Here is an 18509-nt window from a genome sequence, read left to right as displayed (position 1 = left end):
TGGACACGCAGGCTCAGCGGCCATGGCTCACGGGTCTAGCCGCTCTGCGGCATGTGAGATCCTCCCGGACCGGGGCACGAACCCGTGTCCCCTGCATCGGCAGGCGGACTCTCAACCACTGCGCCACCAGGGAAGACCTGCATATTGCTTCTTAAATCAACTCTCATTGAAGTCCCATCAACTGACCCAGAAACTTTCTCTGTTATTAACCCAAAGTACTGGTCTTCTCCTAAGCTGATCTTCCTACTTTCCTCCCACACATGTCATTCTCGTATCTGCACTTAATGTTTTTCCTATTGCTCTCCTCTGTTTCTATTCCTTTCTGATAATCCACATTTTTTAGTATTCCAACATCCAGTTTAACCACCGTCCTGTTAAACTTCAACATCCAACATGGCTTTCATTCTTGAGTTACCGTATTACTAATAGTTTTCTTTTTTTCACATCATCTGTTACTTGAGTTGATTTATAAGGTGTTCCATTCTTTCTTCTTCATTCCTTTAGTACAGTACTTTTTGCTTCTGTTTATTATATTTCTCCTTTTCCCCTTCAAGAAGTCTGTTCTGAACACACACCCTTTTATATTGACTATCTTTTGTTGATTAATTTAAATTGTTCTTTCCATGGCATCCAGTGTCATCAAATCTGACTCTTCTTGATTGCTGCTATCTCTCACCTAATGGGAGTTCATTTTTGTAGCATTTAAAGTACTGTAAGCTTTTCATATACATCTATTGATAAGAGGGGTAAAAGTTTCTCAGTTGATTTCCTAAAAGGAGGACTCTTCAGATACTTCTTGTTATAAAAAGTTCAAGCATACATAAAAGTAGAGAACATGCTATAAGGAACCTCTTATACCCATCATCTAGCTTCAGTGGTTATCAGTGTATGGCCAGTCTTGTTTGAACCAGAGTTGCCAAACTTACTTTATAAAGGGCCAGGTAGTAAATTATTTAGGCCTTACATGTTATTACAGTCTCTGTCAACTGCTCAATTCTGCCATTATAGCAGGAAAGCAGCCATAAATAATATGTAAACAGATGAGCATGACTGTGTTTCGACAAAACTTTATTTCTAAAAAATAGGTGGCAGGCAAGATTTGGCTCAAAGGCATTTTGTTTGTTTAATACATAAATACATATTTATATATAACATGTATATTTGTTTTATAAATATAAATATTTATAATATTTATATTTATAAATATATTTATTTTTATATACTTATAACACTGCACCTGTTAGAAGTGTGCATCTCTGTGAATAAAGTGTAGAAACTGAATACACCATGTAACCAGCACCTAGATCAAGAAACAGAGCAATATCAATACCCCAAACAGTCTCCTCATGTTCTCTTCTAGTTACTACCTGTCCCACCAAGGATAACCACTATCCTAATTTGCAACAGCATATATTAGTTTTGCCTGCTTTTATACTTTATATCAATGGAATCATATGGTATGTACTTTTTTATGTCTGGCTTTCTTCAACACTGTGTTCAAGAGATTTGTCTGTAATTGTTGCATGTAGTTGTAGATATTGTTGAATCTTTTAAAAACTTGAATTTTCATTTTCTATATAGATTAAACAGTTCTCAACAAACCAGATTTAGTTCAAGCTGTTAGCTAAAGAACCAAACACTGTATGGAATTCTTAGTGCTGAGATATATGCACATATGCCATTCTAAATTAGGCATTTGTCTCTCGATTGTTTTTTACTGGATATTTAAAGAGAAAAATTTTCTTAAAACTCCTGAAGTTCTCCATTTCTCTCTCCAAGTTAGTAATAACACACAAATACTTTACTGTGCTATTACATTATCACTTGCTTCAACAAAAGAACAACTCATTGTGTTTTATGTTTCTTAATGCTGCTATAACATTTTAAATTGTTTTTCTCTGTCTTCACAGACCTGGGCACTGCATTCTCTCTCATTGATAATTGATTCTGCTGGCCCACTCTATTATACACATGCAGAACCAACCCTTTCTCTTATTATTATGTTGTTGTTAAATGTGCCTCCTACTCATGCTGAAGTTCACCAAAGCCTTGGTCGCTGTTTGAATGCCCTTATTACTACACTGGGTCCAGAACTACAAGGTATGCATAGCTGCTTTTGTGATGTTTTACATAAAAATATATGCGTAAAAATGAATTCAGTTCCTATTATTGACTCAAACATTTCTCAGTAAAGTGAAGTTTAGCGGAATGCTCTTTTCAAATATATGGGCAGAATGTTGAGAACAGTCTTGGGAAGACTTTGACTCCTGGATGACAACATGATAGAAAAAACATAGAAACTTAATCTAAGCTTCACCAACTATTACTTAATTGGGTGACTTTGGGGAAATCCTCATGTCTCTAAGCTTTAGTTTCCTCTTCTATCAAATAAAAGAAAATGTGAAAAACCGTTGTGATTGGCACATAGTAGGTGCTCCGTATATTTTGTTAAAATAAATGCTAGTCTTATTTTTCTTACCTTGAAAAGATAAGGAGTACCATATTTAGAAAGATTAGATATGTCCTAAAAATGCTTCCCTTAACAAGTAAAATGACAGACATGAAATGGAATAGTTTAAAGAACTCTATCTCTTTTAAGATATAAATGACAAAGCCCCCAAACTCAGTTATTCTGATCTATTCAAATGCAAAGTACATGATTTTAATATATGAAAGCAACTCTCAGTACAAGCAGGGTGAAGTTTATTAGCACTTTCTAATTCTACTTTTCATGAAAATTTGATGTAAACTGAAGATAGTCGTAGGTTCTTCTTTGCCTAATGATTTGTTTTACCATAAATCTTTCAGACTAAAAATAACTAACATAATCTAAAAATCTATAACCTGGATTATCCCTGCTTTTGTAGAAGAAATTTACTTCACAGAACCTTAAGTTTAAGATTGGGGGAAAAAAGAAATTTTAAGCCCAGTAATATATGTTTAAAGGGTAATGATTTTATAGGCCAATTATTAAAAGCTTTCTGCTCTCATTTTAGGTAACAGTACTTCCGTTTCTACCCTAAGGACTTCCTGTCTGTTGGGTTGTGCAGTGATGCAAGATAACCCAGACTGCCTTGTCCAAGCTCAGGCCATCTCATGCCTTCAGCAGCTTCACATGTTTGCTCCACGACATGTCAACTTGTCTAGCCTGGTCAGCTGCCTCTGTGTGAGTATAAAATTGTGTATGTCCTTAGTTTCTATTATTGGAAATTTAAATATAAATTTAATTATTCTCTAGACTGTACAATAGCTATTTTCCCTCAGTTCTGGTCTTTTTTGGGCGGTGGGGGGCAACTTCATATAATCATATCTTAAACCTCTCATATATTGAACTTAGTATTTGGAATATTGATTCATTAATCAGTAAAGGCATACTGAGTGCTAATATCACAGGTAGTATATAATGCTGTAGGACCTGGAAATATTTATGTGGTAACATCTATTTTTTCCTACTTCTTCTTCCTCTTTCCCAAATTATTACATATAAAGTTCTTTTCATCCCAGATGGGCAAATAATATTTTTCCTTAATATCCTAGCAGCATATGCATCAATATCTGGGTTCTAATAGTGTGTCTAATGAATATAGAAAGGTGAAGATGATCAGTAAAAAAGTTCTGATGAGATGGTTCGTAATCATCAGTGGTTTTAAGATTTACCTTGAGCGTCACCAGTTTCTATCTGGACTTGCCTGAAAAAGTTGAGTTACACTTGGAGTTAAAACTTGACACTGGGGACTTCCCTGGTGGCGCAGTGGTTAAGAATCCGCCTGCCAATGCAGGGGACACGGGTTTGAGCCCTGGTCTGGGAAGATCCCACATGTCATGGAGCAACTAAGCCCATGCGCCACAAGTACTGAGCCTGCGCTCTAGAGCCTGCGAGCCATAACTACTGAGCCCATGTGCCACAACTACTAAAGCCCATGCACCTAGAGCCTGTGGTCTGCAATAAGAAAAGCCACTGCCATGAGAAGCCCATACACCGCAACGAAGAGTAGCCCCCACTCGCCGCAACTAGAGAAAGCCCGCACGCAGCAATGAAGACCCAATGCAGCCAAAAATAAATAAAATTTAAAAAAAACCCAAAAAACTTGACACCGTTGCTTTTCAACTTTTTCTGGCCCTGTAATGTTCACAGCACACTCCGCTTAGTAACATGAGAGTTGAGAATCATTACTTTAGACAGACCTCTCATTTTCAAGCTAAAGACAAAATATGCATTTCATACCTTGAAAGAACCTCAAAAATCAGTAAAACCAACCTTCTAAATAAAAATATAAACTAAAGACCAAAAAGTGAAATATTTTGCCCAAGGTAACATACCTAGGTAGTAGTAGCTCTAAGCCTAGAATCCAGGTTTCTGAACTCCTTGTCCAGTCCTCGTTTCATTATTTCATATTGACTTTGTAGTTATGGACCCTCTTAGCTCTGCTCCCTCCTAGCTATGTGGCCTTAGGGACGTCCCATAACCTCCTCCAGCCTCAGTTATCGTGTTTGTAAAACATGAGGATTACACAAGATGCCACCTATAAATGCACTTGTCCTCGGCACTTAATACCCACTCAGTAAATTGTAATTGTTTTTATTTTCTTAACATGTAACTTAAACATAGAATTGTATTTATCTCCATATTGATTTTCATAGTCATAATTATGTAAGACTCTTAAAGAGAGGACATGACTGACTTTTCTGATAGAAACTTTGTTTTCTATCTGGGTTAAACATGTATTAGAGAAAACAGCACTTACTGGAAAAGAATTTTACCTTTATCATTCAGCAACTTTTCCCCAGGAATATTACTCTTTATATTTGAAGAACAATTGCCAATACCAATTACTGAAAAATACCCACTACTTTGCAAGTTGATCTAAGTTTCTACTCTCCATTTAAATATAACAACACTGGGACTTCCCTGGTGGCGCACTGGTTAAGAATCCGCCTGCTAATGCAGGGGACATGGGTTCGAGCGTTGGTCCGAGAAGATCCCACATGCCACGGAGCAGCTAAGCCCGTGCGTCACAACTACTGAGCCTGTGCTGTAGAGCCTGCAAGCCACAACTACTGAGCCTGCATGCCACAACTACTGAAGCCCGCACGCCTAGAGCCTGTGCACTGCAACAAGAGAAGCCACTGCAATGAGAAGCTCATGCACCGCGATGAAGAGTAGCCCCCGCTCACCACAACTAGAGAGAAAGCCCACGCATAGCAACGAAGACAAAACATAGCCTAAATAAATAAATAAAAACAATACTGCCATTTTTTCTTCTTGAATCATAGTAGAAAATTTCCATTAATACCCTTTTAAAATTTCTTCTTTAACTGATACGTGAATTCATTTATTAAGTAAAGTTTATTGAGAAATAAAAAGCAAGACTAACTACTAATTCATTGTGAATTAGATCTGATCAAATTTGGTAGTCTTTTCTTTTACTAGACTGAGAAGGTTACATACAAAGAAGAATAGAGACTGTTCTCAGATCTTTTTTTTAGGTACATTCAGAGCAACTGAGAAAATCAGAAGTAACAATTACAGGTCTTATTCATGTTACTCATAATACTTAAGCTATAAAATGATTTTTTTAATACAAAAATTAAATTCAAAAATTGCTATCACTAGCAATTTTGTGTTAGCAAAACTTGTGTTAATTTTGTATCTTAATATTTTGATTAGTAAAGCTTTTATTCTAAATTTATTATTGTATTTTAAAGTATGCCCTGTAGTAAGAAAATTGGGGCTTCCCTGGTGGCACAGTGGTTGAGAATCCACCTGCCAATGCAGGGGACATAGGTTTAAGCCCTGGTCCTGGAAGATCCCACATGCTGTGGAGCAACTAGGCCCGTGTGCTACAACTACTGAGCCTGTGCTCTAGAGCCCGCAAGCCACAACTATTGAGCCCTCGTGCTACAACTACTGAAGCCCACGCACCTAGAGCCTGTGCTCCACAACAAGAGAAGCCATCACAATGAGAAGCCCGCGCACCACAGGGAAGAGTAGCCCCCGCTTGCAATAACTAGAGAAAGGCTGCGGGCAGCAACGAAGACCCAACGCAGCCAAAAATAAATAAATAAAGTAAATAAATTTACTAAAAAAAAGATGCTTTTGCTTTCCTATTAACAACTTTATGATCAGGTTTCTTTTCTACATAGAACTTAGTTAGCATGAAGTGTTTTCATGTTAACTGAAATTCCCTGAGTATTCAGAATACATTTAATCATTAGGAAGGAATCGTACTGCAAAGGGTTTTCTTCTAACTGCATGCTATTTAACTTCCATTCTGAACCTGGCGTTAGCTACACTCGCAATTCTGACTACTCACAGTTTTAAAACTTGGCTTCCAAGAGTAAGAAATCTATAATTAACTTGTGATGAGGTAAACCATTAACTTGGTCCCTTGCTGGACACCTGTTCATGTGAATGTAATCCAGATCACTCCTTTCACACTCATGTCTACTTGTTCTGGTTTTGTTACTGAGGCTTAATGAAAGATTCCAAAGGAAAACCTAATTACACAAATGTGCATTTTGAAATTATTGTATTTTTTATATCTTTACATCTTGAGTTGACTGTTTTTAAAATCTTACCTCAACTCATATTTTAAGTTGGAAAATGAAGTATTTATGGCATATTTTTTAAAGCTGAAGCTAAGCCAGTTTGAATGATAGCTCTATTAACATTTACATTTTAATGCTTAGCTGACTGTTGTCAAAGTCATCCTAGTATTTATCTTTTGGTTTTGTCATGACCAGTCTGTCATTTGTTTTTTGTGCAGGAGATCTTGTTGGATAATTCTGTGTTGGTAGGTCCCTGACCCTCGATTCCTAACTTTTTTTGAGGTTTGCAGTGCTGTTTCTTTGTGTTGTGTTTTTTTTTTTTTTGGTTGTGGATGTTCTTGTTTTCCTCTGCATCTCTTTGTTTAAGCTAACCATTAATGCAAAGTCCAGTGTGTATAGCATGTTACATGGTGTTTATTTAATACCCATGTAAACAAATCCTCCCTAACCTTCTCCAGCTGGTGCACTCACTCCTTGCACTTAATTTTGCATCATTTTGATTTAATGTATTCATTTCAGAAAGGAATTGTAATTACAGTTTGATTTAATTTCTGTATTTTGCTTGCTTGATTTGTTTGCCTTAATCCACTCTATTCCTCTTCCCAATATAAATGCTGGAGAATGACATGGAAATATTAAGCGTCCCATTTTGTTTTGTGTGACGGCCTTTTAATATTTTTTCTACCAAACAAGTAAAGAGTACTTTTGAGCATGCTTTTTCTAAAAGATTGTTTGACCAGCCTGAATAAACGCTGCACCTGCCTTGTATTATGTGCTTGTAAAACTCCAGTTAAAGTAACTAATAGATTTATTAACTTTTCTTTAAAATTGTCTTGAGTGCTTTTTTGTCATTGTTGTTAAATATAGCCGTAATCTTGGGCATGAATTAACCTAATCGTTTACATTTTAACTTCTCTGTTATCCTGTATACTAGTTTCTAACAGCAGAGTTCTTAAACATGACTAGAATGACATGACCTTGAGGCTTTGTGAATGGCATTCCTGTCTTTCCACTTCTGAGTTCATGATATAGCTTGAGGGTATTAGAACATATTTATAAAGCAGTTCTCATCTATATGTTTCACTGCTAATATATTCACAAACTTTTCTTGCCTTTTATCTTCTGATAAAATTAAGGATTTAGCTCTCTTTGCATGTATCATATATCACAAACCAGCTGCCACTACGTACTCTTTTCCTCAGAATTTTGCCTCTGGTCTTTTCAACAGACTCGCCTACTTCAGTCCTGTCTTTGACACATAAACCAGATCTAAAGGCACATATATGAATTATGCCATTATTTCTAAAATTTTGCTCAGAAAAATCACTATTATAAGAACATTTATTGTCATAAGCCACACCAAACTGGTCGTTATTTTCATAGTTAGGACAAAATAAATTTCAAAATCTCTAGGCTTTATTCTACTTATGAAATCATTAACAATTGGTATCCAGAAACCTTTGACTTGTTTTAATTGCTCATTTAAGGTATATCACCAATTGTATCATTTACCCTAGGTGGACACAACCTATTGAGATTTACATGGTTTAAATACTTCTCAGTAAAAATATGTATTGAGCCTATCATTCTGAGCAGAAATATTCTCTATTGCTAAGACATTTACATATCTATGTACATATATGTATATTCATATATAAGTAGATATACATGTATAAAATTTGCTATCTATAATGTTGTTTCTAGAGAGCATTTTCGGTGAATATGTTTTCTGAGTAAGACTCTTTCTGCCTTTATTTGAAAATGCATTTACTTACTATGTATGGCATCTGAATAAACTACTACTGATAGATGCTGCATTAATAATAACTAACATTTATCGAGTGCTTACTATTTGCCAGGTACTGTGCTAAGCACTTTTGCATGTTTCTTTGTGTTGACTTCACAACAGCCCTGTGAGATGGGGGTAGTGTTTAGTGTTATCTCCATATAACAAATGAGGAAACTGAGACACAGAGAGGTTAAATAGTTTGCCCAAGGTCACACAGCTAGTAAGTCATGGATCTAGGACTCAGACAGTTTGACTCCAGAGCCTCCATTTTAACCAGTATGCTACAGTGCTTATATGGATTTGTATAAACTTCTACTTAGAGATTCATAAAACATTATAATATAGTTCCATGAGCACATATATATAAGCTGTAAATAAATTCTTTCTCCATTGTATCTCTTTTGTCTCTCAAAACTGTTTTACTCATATAAATTTTATGTCTTCTAACATTGTCAGGAGGCTTTTGCTTGGATTTGTTTATGAATATTGCCTAATAAATACATGTATTACTCCTTAAGCTGTTTCTAAGTTGTATAATAAAAAATATGTGCTAGGATAGTTGAAGTTTCTGTGTATTTAGTAAATTGTGTCCAGCCCATCACTGGGCTGGACACAATCAGGAGGGGTCCAGTGAATATCTGTTAGATGTATTGAATGCCACGAAGAATTTCAGCTCTTTTACTTCCCAAATGGTGTTTTTCAGGTGAATCTTTGTAGTCCCTATTTGTTACTGAGACGAGCAGTACTGGCTTGTTTACGTCAGCTTGTTCAGAGAGAAGCAGCTGAAGTTTCAGAACACGCTGTTATGCTTGCTAAGGATAGCAGAGAAGAGTTGACTCCAGGTAGTTCTTTTTATCAGTATTATCTCCAGCTCAGATGACTGTTTTAATCTTAAATCTTCCATATAAACATGAGTTTTTAAAACGAAATTTAAAAGTTAGTATATAATGTCTTAAACCTGCTACAAGTGATAATTGCTAACAATGATTATCATTCCACCCAGTGATGTTACTGGTTTAGATAATGGTTCTCCATCTTAGGCCCCCTACAGCAGCGACATCCACCTCACCTTGGAACTTGTTAGAAATGCAGATTATTGGACCCCATCCTAAATCTGCTAAGCCAGAAATCTGGCAGTAGAGCCCAGCAATCTCTTAATTATTTTTCTACAATAATGATAATGGTACTGAAGTTTGAGAGCCATTGGTTTCAAACGAGTTTTTTTACAATAATGGATTGAAACTGGATTTAGCGCTGAAGTCATTTTATCATATATGCCTGTCTTCCCCCTAAATCTCATTCAATAAAATTTCTCATAGATGAATCTGCTTCAAGTTAAAGGATTTTTATACCCTTTCTATATTTTAGAGCTGACTTAAAGGATTTCTTGGCCAGTAAGATTTGTTTTAAGTATGTCTCTTCATTTAAAAATTATGTGAATAACTCAAACATGCATATAAATTCAAACAGCCTATAAAAATAGTAATGATAATATCTTACACTTTAAAAGTATATAGTTTCCCAAGTGCTGTCACACTTTTAGGTCTCAGACTTCATAAACCTTTCCAATATCTAAAGCTCTCAGATCTATAATGTATTTTACTGTCATGTTGTGCTCTTTAAATTAGTTTTATTATTATATTAAAACCTTTGCTCTGACTTGAGCTTATCAGCATTGCTGAACTGTTATAGTCATCAGACAGGTTGCAGAACATGGTTAATGTGTGGTATTCTCCCCAAAGTGACCTTTAACTTATATTCACCACTGGAATTATCTGTATTTGTTTTTAGGATTTTATTATGTAACTGTACTGGTACATAATTATTGAATTAGCTGTGTGATTAAAATTATAGTAAAGGGGCTTCCCTGGTGGCGCAGTGGTTAAGAACCCACCTGCCCTGGTCTGGGAAGATCCCACATGCTGCAGAGCAGCTAAGCCCATGAGCCACAACTACTGAGCCTGCGCTCTAGAGCCTGAAAGCCACAACTACTGAGCCTGCGTGCCACAGTTACTGAGGCCCGCGTGCAGAGAGCCCGTGCGCCGCAGCAAGAGAAGCCACTGCAACTAGAGGAAGCCCATGCTCAGCAATGAAGACCCAACACAGCCAAAAATAAAAGAAAAATTTATAGTAAAGAACTCATATTCCTTCTTAAAAGTTTTGTAGTTTTTCAAACCCATGGAAAAGTTGAAAGAAATGTGCAGTGAACACATAGATTCACCTACTATCTTTACGATACTCATTTTATATATCTCTCAGTATATACACACACACACACACAAACCTCGTGCCAAACCATCTGAAAGCAGGTTGCAGGCATCATGATGGTTCACCCCTAAATACTTATTTGCATTTTTCAAGGACATTCTCCTACATGACCACATGTTATTTCCATACCTAGTAAAATCAACATTAATTTAGTAGCTTCATAGAATGTACAGTCCTCGCACAAATTTCCCATTATAGTCCTTTATAATACTCTTTCCTACCTCTCTCACCCCCATCCAAATTTATGATCCAGTCATGACTCACACATTACATTAGGCTGTTCTGACTCCTCATCAGAAACATTCCTACCTCCTCCTTCTGATCTTTAAAAGATAACTCCTCTTTTAAAATAGTAGCATAATCTTTAGAACTAAATGCTTTCATAATTGCCAAATGAGTTAAATCTTCAAGAGAAAATGTATACGTTCTTTTGACATTTTCAGAATTAGAGGAAATAGACACTAGATCAAGGTTTTTATTTCTTTTTTGAGATGATTTATTACTTTGCAGTGAGAATATTGTGTAGTAATTTATATTAATTCAGTAGTCTTCTTTAGATCCACTGTAGTTTAGTTGCAGTAATTAAACACTGTTCTCCATACAATAGTTGTTTTCTGTCTGAGTTTTACTCTCATGTTAATAAATGTAAAGCTTTTGTACCAGAATAAGTAAAACTTAATTATGATTATTTATTTGAATTAACTTTAAAGAAAAGATAAAATAATCATACCAAGAAAAATTGTATAAATTTTCATAAGTATTGGGGTTTTTTTATATAAGTATTAGAAAGTATTTTTTTATAAAGTATTAGAAAGTATTTTTATAAGTATTAGAATGCTAATTGGGTTTAAATGTTTATCTAATTTAAGGAAAACATATTAACTCTTAATAAAGATTTATCTTTCAATGACATTGCATAAAAAATAACTGCAGTGTTGTGAATAATTACCAAACTTGAATTGTGAACTAAAATAGACCTCAGTAGGTTGAGGTGCAATATTTGGACTAGTTCTTTAGAATATATTTGCATGTAATATTTTAATAACTACTGAATGTGTGTGCTTCTCATATGGCAGTTTTGTTTTCTGTATTACTTAGATCATCGATTTTCTTCTTGTCAGATGCTAACATCAGAGAAGTAGGCCTTGAAGGGGCCTTATTGACCTTACTTGACAAAGAGACAGATGGGAGATTATGCCATGATATCAAAGAGACATTAAACCATATGCTCACATCTATGGCAGTGGATAAACTCTCCTTTTGGTTAAAGCTTTGTAAAGATGTACTTGCTGCATCAGCTGGTAAGTATTGGTGATTACCAGCCAACATAATAAAATTAAAAGTAAGAGCATTATCTAAAATTGTTTGCTAGTGACAGTTTATCAATCTGGATATTTGGGTTATAATTGCTTGTTGTTTTTTTTAATGGAGATTCTAGTCCAACACTTAAAAGCCTACTTTTTTTTTTCTTATAATTGTCTTATATGACTTTCCTGTGAAAAACAAACTAAAAATTAGAATTGTTATTTATGCTATAAAAGGGATAACTTAACTTACAGCAGCCCCATCATTTATTTTCATACATATGAGAAATATTTGAGGTGTTGCCTCAAATCAACTTAATAGAAAACTCACCAAGAGTTATGACATTTTGAGCAAGCCAGTTTCTCTACTCTTAATAATGTTAATTTAAATATATTAATAGTGTTGTTTCTCTAATGTCTTTGTTAGTACAAGATAATTATTAGTGAGAAAGTGTGTTAGAGTCTTTAAAATTTATATCCTGGACTAAGAAAATAAATGAGGAAGAAAGAGGATAGAAACCAATTCTGTTCCAGGTGTTGTACATATTTTATATGATTTAATCCTTTAACCATCCTATGAGTAGGCAGTATTATTCCATTTTACACGAGAGAAAACAAGACTTGGAAAGGTTAAGTAACACACACAGATGTATTCAAACCTTAGCCTACATGACTTTAAAATCTTAACTTTTCATAATATTTCAGTAGCTCTCAACTCAGTTACTTAAGTCTTATAATTTAATGTCACTTTGGTCTCTGAGTTAAGTTATGTGAAAGGAAGAAAGGTACCATAAAATTTTTGGCATTTTTAAAAATATTCTTCTCTGTCTACCTCTGTTCTTCTTGGTACTCTTCCAGTGATTTATACCTGCTCTTTCAACCATTATGCTCTACATGTTTTCCTTCTTCAATGTTCTCCTCTATCGCCACTACTTAAGAACTTAGAAGGACTTCTTTAAAAGAAAAAAATATATGTGCATAGATAGGTTGATTATACCTTTCTGGTATCTTACCTATCTTTTTAAAAATTTTTAATAGCTCAATTTTATTTCACCATTTATTCTTTATCCTTTGTAGTTTGCCTCTATCCCTTTTTATTAGGAAAACCCACATTTCAGTCTCTGTTTGCTTCTCAGTTTTAAGACAAGAGTTCGCCTTAACTTTATTTGTAACATCATTGCTATCTATTGTATCACACTCAAAAAATGTTGACATACAAGATAATTTAAGGAAAACAAGTTGGTTTGTTTTATAGCATAAGTTCCAATTTAAGTCGAGTTAAACAGTTAATAAGTTAGCAGTTAGTATAATATTAAGGGGAAATAATTTACTACTTAATGGCTCTGGCCATCAGGACAATTTAAGACTGTAATTACAGCAATGGGTCTGTACTGAAAAAAACATTTTTGGACATTTTTAGTGGGTTCAGGAACCTTCTTAAATTCATTCAAGGCCCCAGTGTTAAAACAACATCTCTAGTTCTATCCACCACACTCCCTACTAGGGAATTCTGAGCTTCCTTAAGCATATCCATCTACATACAGGGGATTGATAATTATTCTAGTATCATGTTCAGTTTTTACTTTAAATATAATTTAACAACTTTGTCATTTTTTAAGAATAGTTCTTTTTAGCATTTCTTTAGATACCACTGTTACTAGTAGTCATTTTGATCAACAGTAATTCTAGTCTGTACTTGAAGTCATTGTGTCCCTTTATAAATATATCTTCCAACTGATTGTGATTATGTGTATTCTCCCTTGATAAAAGATTTTACAACTGTAACTTGTGTGGATACAATGCAAGAAGAGGAAGGAGATAAAGGGGATGATGCTTCAGTTCTGACCATCAGAAATGATGGCAGACCTCATCCTTTTACCAATCCGCGATGGGCTACAAGAGTCTTTGCTGCTGAATGTGTCTGCAGGATAATTAACCAGTGTGAGAATGCACACAGTGCACATTTTGACATCGCTTTAGCACAAGAAATGAAAAAAAGGGATTCAAGAAGTAAGTGGCATAATAATGAAAAGACCAAATGATATACATTGAAATGCTGTCTGCCTATAGTATATTTTTAATGTTCAAATACATTTTTAATGATTAAACTTCTTAAATTCACATTCACTTTTGTTTAGTGGACATATGTGATATATTAAGTTTATAGAGAATAGTCATGTTCTTGGAAAGTAGTATGTACATTAGCTAGTTGCCAAATTTTATTTTCTAAATTTTATTTTCTGAATTGTAACTTAGAGCAGTTTTGCTCATAGATTATTTTGGTTTCAAGGATATTACCTAGAAAATATTTAAGTCTATCTCAATGTAAAGTAAACCGAGTTGTAAGACCATTTTGACCTTTTATTGTTCAGTTTTATTATTTTTACCTAAATGCGTGTGGGTTATGGTTTAATGTCTAATTTTTTAAAATCACTTAAGCACATATGTTCAAAGACTAAATGCTCATGTCTCAGTGCCTTGGAAATATTCTTTACCTGACAAAAGAATCATAAGGCAAGATGTTGTTATGGTCAGTCTGAGAGTATGAATTAAGTATTTCTATTTTAATTGTTTTTCAAGCAAGCATTTATTGAGTCTCTTATTTGTGATGAGCACTATTCTGATATACGTGCTTACTGACTCCTGTGCTCCCAATTAAAACTGTAATTGGCACTTACTAAGATGAGTTGGTTTCTTCAGTGTGACCTATAACTAGTATACTTCTTTGAATTGGTCTCACATATTTTTTAGGTAAAGGTTAGTTGTACCTGTAAACATTTTATTGTTGGAACAGTGTTAAATGATTGTCTTATGTCTCTCCCCAGTAGAATTATTATACCAAAGAATATATTGTAGGCGTGAAAGGAATTATCATTTATAATTTCACAGCTAGAAATATTTTTATGCTCCCATCATTTGTGTGTGTGGCAGGACATGCAAAAAAGTAAGGTAATGTAGTCCATATAAAGAACCACATAAAACTTTTTTTAAAGGGACATTAAGTCTTTTAGCCTCAACTTGATGTAAAGAGGATGATTAAATTACTGCCTAATTCATCAAAACCCAGTCTCCTAAGTACCTTCTAATGTACTTTTATCAGAAAGTCTGAACAAAATTTTTATTGAAGGTACTATTAGTACTCTTTTAAAGGATGCTAATTCTGCCTTTGTTTTTGAATAGCTGCATAATTACTTGCTTTGGGATAGTTGTTTGTATGTGAGTATTTGCACTGGTGCAGTAAAGCCAGTTTAAAGTCTGTATTTAACAAACAGTAAAATGTAAATCAAATCAGAAGTACTTAAAAGAAAGTCTAGGTTATGAAATTAAAAGGAGGAAAAATTATCACTTAACATAAATCTTAGTTCCAGCATATTCTTTTTCTTAATAAGATATTTTTTTTAATATTGCAGATGACTTTTTGGTGCTACATCTTGGTGACTTAATTCGCATGGCTTTTATGGCTGCCACAGATCACAGTGATCAGCTCCGTCTTTCTGGCCTTGAAACACTGTTAGTTGTTATTCGGCGATTTGCAACTATTCCAGAACCAGAGTTTCCAGGTCATGTGATTCTGGAACAGTATCAAGCCAATGTAAGCTCTTTCTACTAGAGAATTTTATTATTATTAAAAGTCTGTGGAACTAACTGGCATGTCACCTTTTAATATGTAAATGAGTATGTATCTCTGCTAATATATCACCAGTATAATCAGTATATGTTTAAAGAAGAAATCTTCATGTAAAAGCAAAATAATACATAAAACAGGTCTTTTATAACACTAAAGGTTAATTTTCATAATTAAAACCTTTTTGGTAATTTTGGGGGAATAAAGGGCTTTTTTAAAAAATTAACATTCATTTACTAAGTTAATCTTTAACAATAACCCTGTGGAATAGGCATTGTTCTTTTTTTTTTTAATTTTATTTATTTTTGGCTGCGTTGGGTCTTCATTGCTGTGCGCGGGCTTTCTCTGATTGTTGCGAGCAGGGGCTACTCTTCGTTGCAGTGCACAGGCTTCTCATTGCAGTGGCTTCTCTTGTCGCGGAGCACGGGCTCTAGGCACGCGGGCTTCAGTAGTTGCAGCACGCTGGCCCTAGAGCGCACAGGCTTCATTAGTTGTGGCGAATGGGCTCTAGAGCACAGGCTCAGTAGTTGTGGCGCACAGGCTTAGTTGCTCCACGGCATGTGGGATCTTCCCGGACCGGGGCACGAACCCGTGTCCCCTGCATCGGCAGGCGGACTCTCAACCACTGCGCCACCAGGGAAGCCCTCTGTAAGCTTTTTAACTGGTGTTTTTTTGACTGGTGCATTAAGCAGCCTAGGAGGAACAAGGAAGATAACAAAATCATCACATATTATATCATACACATCACATGTAATCCTTCAGTAGCATTCATCCAAGGATACCTCTCATGATTCAAAGGCAGCTTCTGATGGCTGGCAGTTAGGGAATCCAGAGCAGTTCACCAGTTGGTTAGCAGGCTCCATCACATCTTCCCAGCAGGTAATGCCAATGTGTGTTTAGGGAAAGAGCAAAAGGAAGGGACAGGAGTTAGATACAACTAATCACATTAGACTAAAATATTATAATTCAACTTACTTAAAGGGAGCTCTGTTATATATATATTTTTATTATTAATTAATTTATTTGTATGTTTATTTTTGGCTGTGTTGGGTCTTTGTTTCTGTGCGAGGGCTTTCTCTAGTTGCGGCAAGCGGGGGCCACTCTTCATCGCGGTGCGCGGGCCTCTCACCATCGTGGCCTCTCTTGTTGCGGAGCACAGGCTCCAGCTGCACAGGCTCAGTAGTTGTGGCTCACGGGCCCAGTTGCTCCGCAGCATGTGGGATCCTCCCAGACCAGGGCTCGAACCCATGTCCCCTGCATTGGCAGGCAGATTCTCAACCACTGCGCTGCCAGGGAAGCCCCTCTTATATTTTTAATGCTCTTAAAATTGCAAATGATAGAAATAAAATTACCACTCACTTAAGGAGGAAAGGAAAATTGTTTTCAGGAACCGTAGTTGGCTCTGCTTTCTTCTGCACTGGCTTTATTCTCAAGTTTGCCCTCTCCAAGTGGTATCAAGATGGCTCTCTTAGCATCCAGAGTCTTTTAAAGAGAGAGCTTCTTTCCTAGTACTCCTAGCAAATGTCCTCAGGAGAGCTTTCATTATCCCAGTGTGGGTCCCTGGAGCCAGACAGTGCTCACAACTCCATAGCAACAACATGGGCTGAGAGTTGTGGAGAGAGAAAGTTCCCCGAAGGAAAACTTGGATGCACTTAGCTAAAAACGGGAAGATATGCTGGGCAGGCAAAAACAAAAGATGTTCATAATACATATGATAAATAACTAATTTAAAAAAAAACCTAATTTTAAAATAACATTAAAATGAGAAAAAGTTTGTGCTATTTTACTTTTTAATGCTTGAATGAGCCTGTAATGTCTTGCCAGGTAGGAGCGGCACTTAGACCAGCCTTCACCTCAGAGACGCCACCTGATGTCACTGCCAAAGCATGTCAGGTAAAAGGTTAAAAATAAATTTTAAGAAAAACCCTCTCTTAGGAAGCAGCTCTCCAGTTAGTATTTGATACCAAGGTTCTACGTTATAGTTGTCTAACCATTAATCTCAGTTGCCCCTTTTCCTTTACTTTTTAAGTTTAGAGAACTTTTTCTTTCTTATAACTGCATGGTAATCCAATATATGGGTATGTCACCAGCTCCTTAGTGATGGAAATATGGGTTTTTTCGTCTTTTGCTATTATGGATACTGCTGCAGTGAATGACCTTCTTTCTGCATAGGTCATTTCACTGGGTCTAAGCATATCTGTGAGATAAATTCCCTAAAATTGAATTGCTGGGTTCAAGAGTATATTACAGGAGTTTACCAATTTAAACTCCTACCAGCACTGTATGTAAGTGCCTATTTCCCCAAAGTCTCAGCAGCATTGTGAGTTGTCAAACTTAGATTTTTGTGTATATGATGGAGTAAAAAGGGTATCTCAGGATAGTTTAGATTTGTATTTCAAGTGAGGCTGAGCTTTTTTTCATATAGCTGAGAGCCATATAATATACAGTTTTAAATAGTTGCTTTTCTTGGTGTGGTTGTCAGACATTCAGTATCCAGACCTGAATGGCCTGAAAGCAGAACTGATGTGAATTAAATTAATTATAATTTTACTCAGTATTTTCAAATTTCTAAATTCATTTGTATTTAGGAAATGTTTGAGAGCCTTCAAATATTCACAGAAGTGTGTTAACTGTTGTCCTGAGTCTAATTTATCATCGTTTTTATTATATGTGGTCTCGCTGTAAGCCACTTGAAATCTTTTGTGAAATGAGACGCACACTAAATAAATATAAAAGAAAAATAAATTTTCTGTAGTAAAAGAGAAATATGGTGACACCCAGGAAAACCTTTATAGATAACCTCTGATAATTGAGTAAACTTTTTGAATTGGAGGATTATTAATGATGTTTTGTTTTTAAAATTAAAAATATCTTCAAAAGAATCAAAATCTTCATTGAGGTTTAAATGGTAGGTAATTTATCTTTCAAGAAAGATAAAATAATTAACCATGCAATTAATCGCTGTTTTTAAAAT

The 18509-nt window shown here is 35.3% G+C and overlaps 1 protein-coding gene and 1 long non-coding RNA gene across 14 annotated transcripts in view; one reads left to right on the top strand and one right to left on the bottom strand.

Annotated features, from left to right (window-relative positions):
* LOC115852195 (uncharacterized) overlaps positions 1 to 18509 on the bottom strand; it is a 121897-nt gene that overhangs the window by 32910 nt on the left and 70478 nt on the right. For 8 of the 9 annotated variants that reach the window (XR_009563086.1, XR_009563088.1, XR_009563084.1 and 5 more), the window contains 2 exons: positions 16318 to 16403; positions 15625 to 16228 (listed from right to left, as the gene is read on the bottom strand). This is a non-coding gene — a long non-coding RNA (uncharacterized lncRNA). Of the gene's footprint in view, positions 1 to 15624; positions 16229 to 16317; positions 16404 to 18509 lie in introns of those variants that run through there. The other variant, XR_009563091.2, reaches the window with a different exon arrangement.
* HEATR5A (HEAT repeat containing 5A) overlaps positions 1 to 18509 on the top strand; it is a 111884-nt gene that overhangs the window by 72025 nt on the left and 21350 nt on the right. For 4 of the 5 annotated variants that reach the window (XM_030854728.2, XM_030854727.2, XM_030854723.2 and 1 more), the window contains 8 exons: positions 1911 to 2100; positions 2997 to 3166; positions 6768 to 6794; positions 9042 to 9180; positions 11728 to 11907; positions 13681 to 13920; positions 15321 to 15502; positions 17360 to 17428. In XM_030854728.2, coding sequence (XP_030710588.1) covers positions 1911 to 2100; positions 2997 to 3166; positions 6768 to 6794; positions 9042 to 9180; positions 11728 to 11907; positions 13681 to 13920; positions 15321 to 15502; positions 17360 to 17428 — 1197 coding nt within the window. The remainder of the gene's footprint in view (positions 1 to 1910; positions 2101 to 2996; positions 3167 to 6767; positions 6795 to 9041; positions 9181 to 11727; positions 11908 to 13680; positions 13921 to 15320; positions 15503 to 17359; positions 17429 to 18509) is intronic. The other variant, XM_030854729.2, reaches the window with a different exon arrangement.

This window comes from Globicephala melas, chromosome 2 (assembly GCF_963455315.2).
Source record: "Globicephala melas chromosome 2, mGloMel1.2, whole genome shotgun sequence".
NCBI classification, from domain to species: Eukaryota; Metazoa; Chordata; class Mammalia; order Artiodactyla; family Delphinidae; genus Globicephala; species Globicephala melas.
Note: the sequence above shows the minus strand (reverse complement) of the source record. Positions and strands in the feature narration are given on the sequence as shown.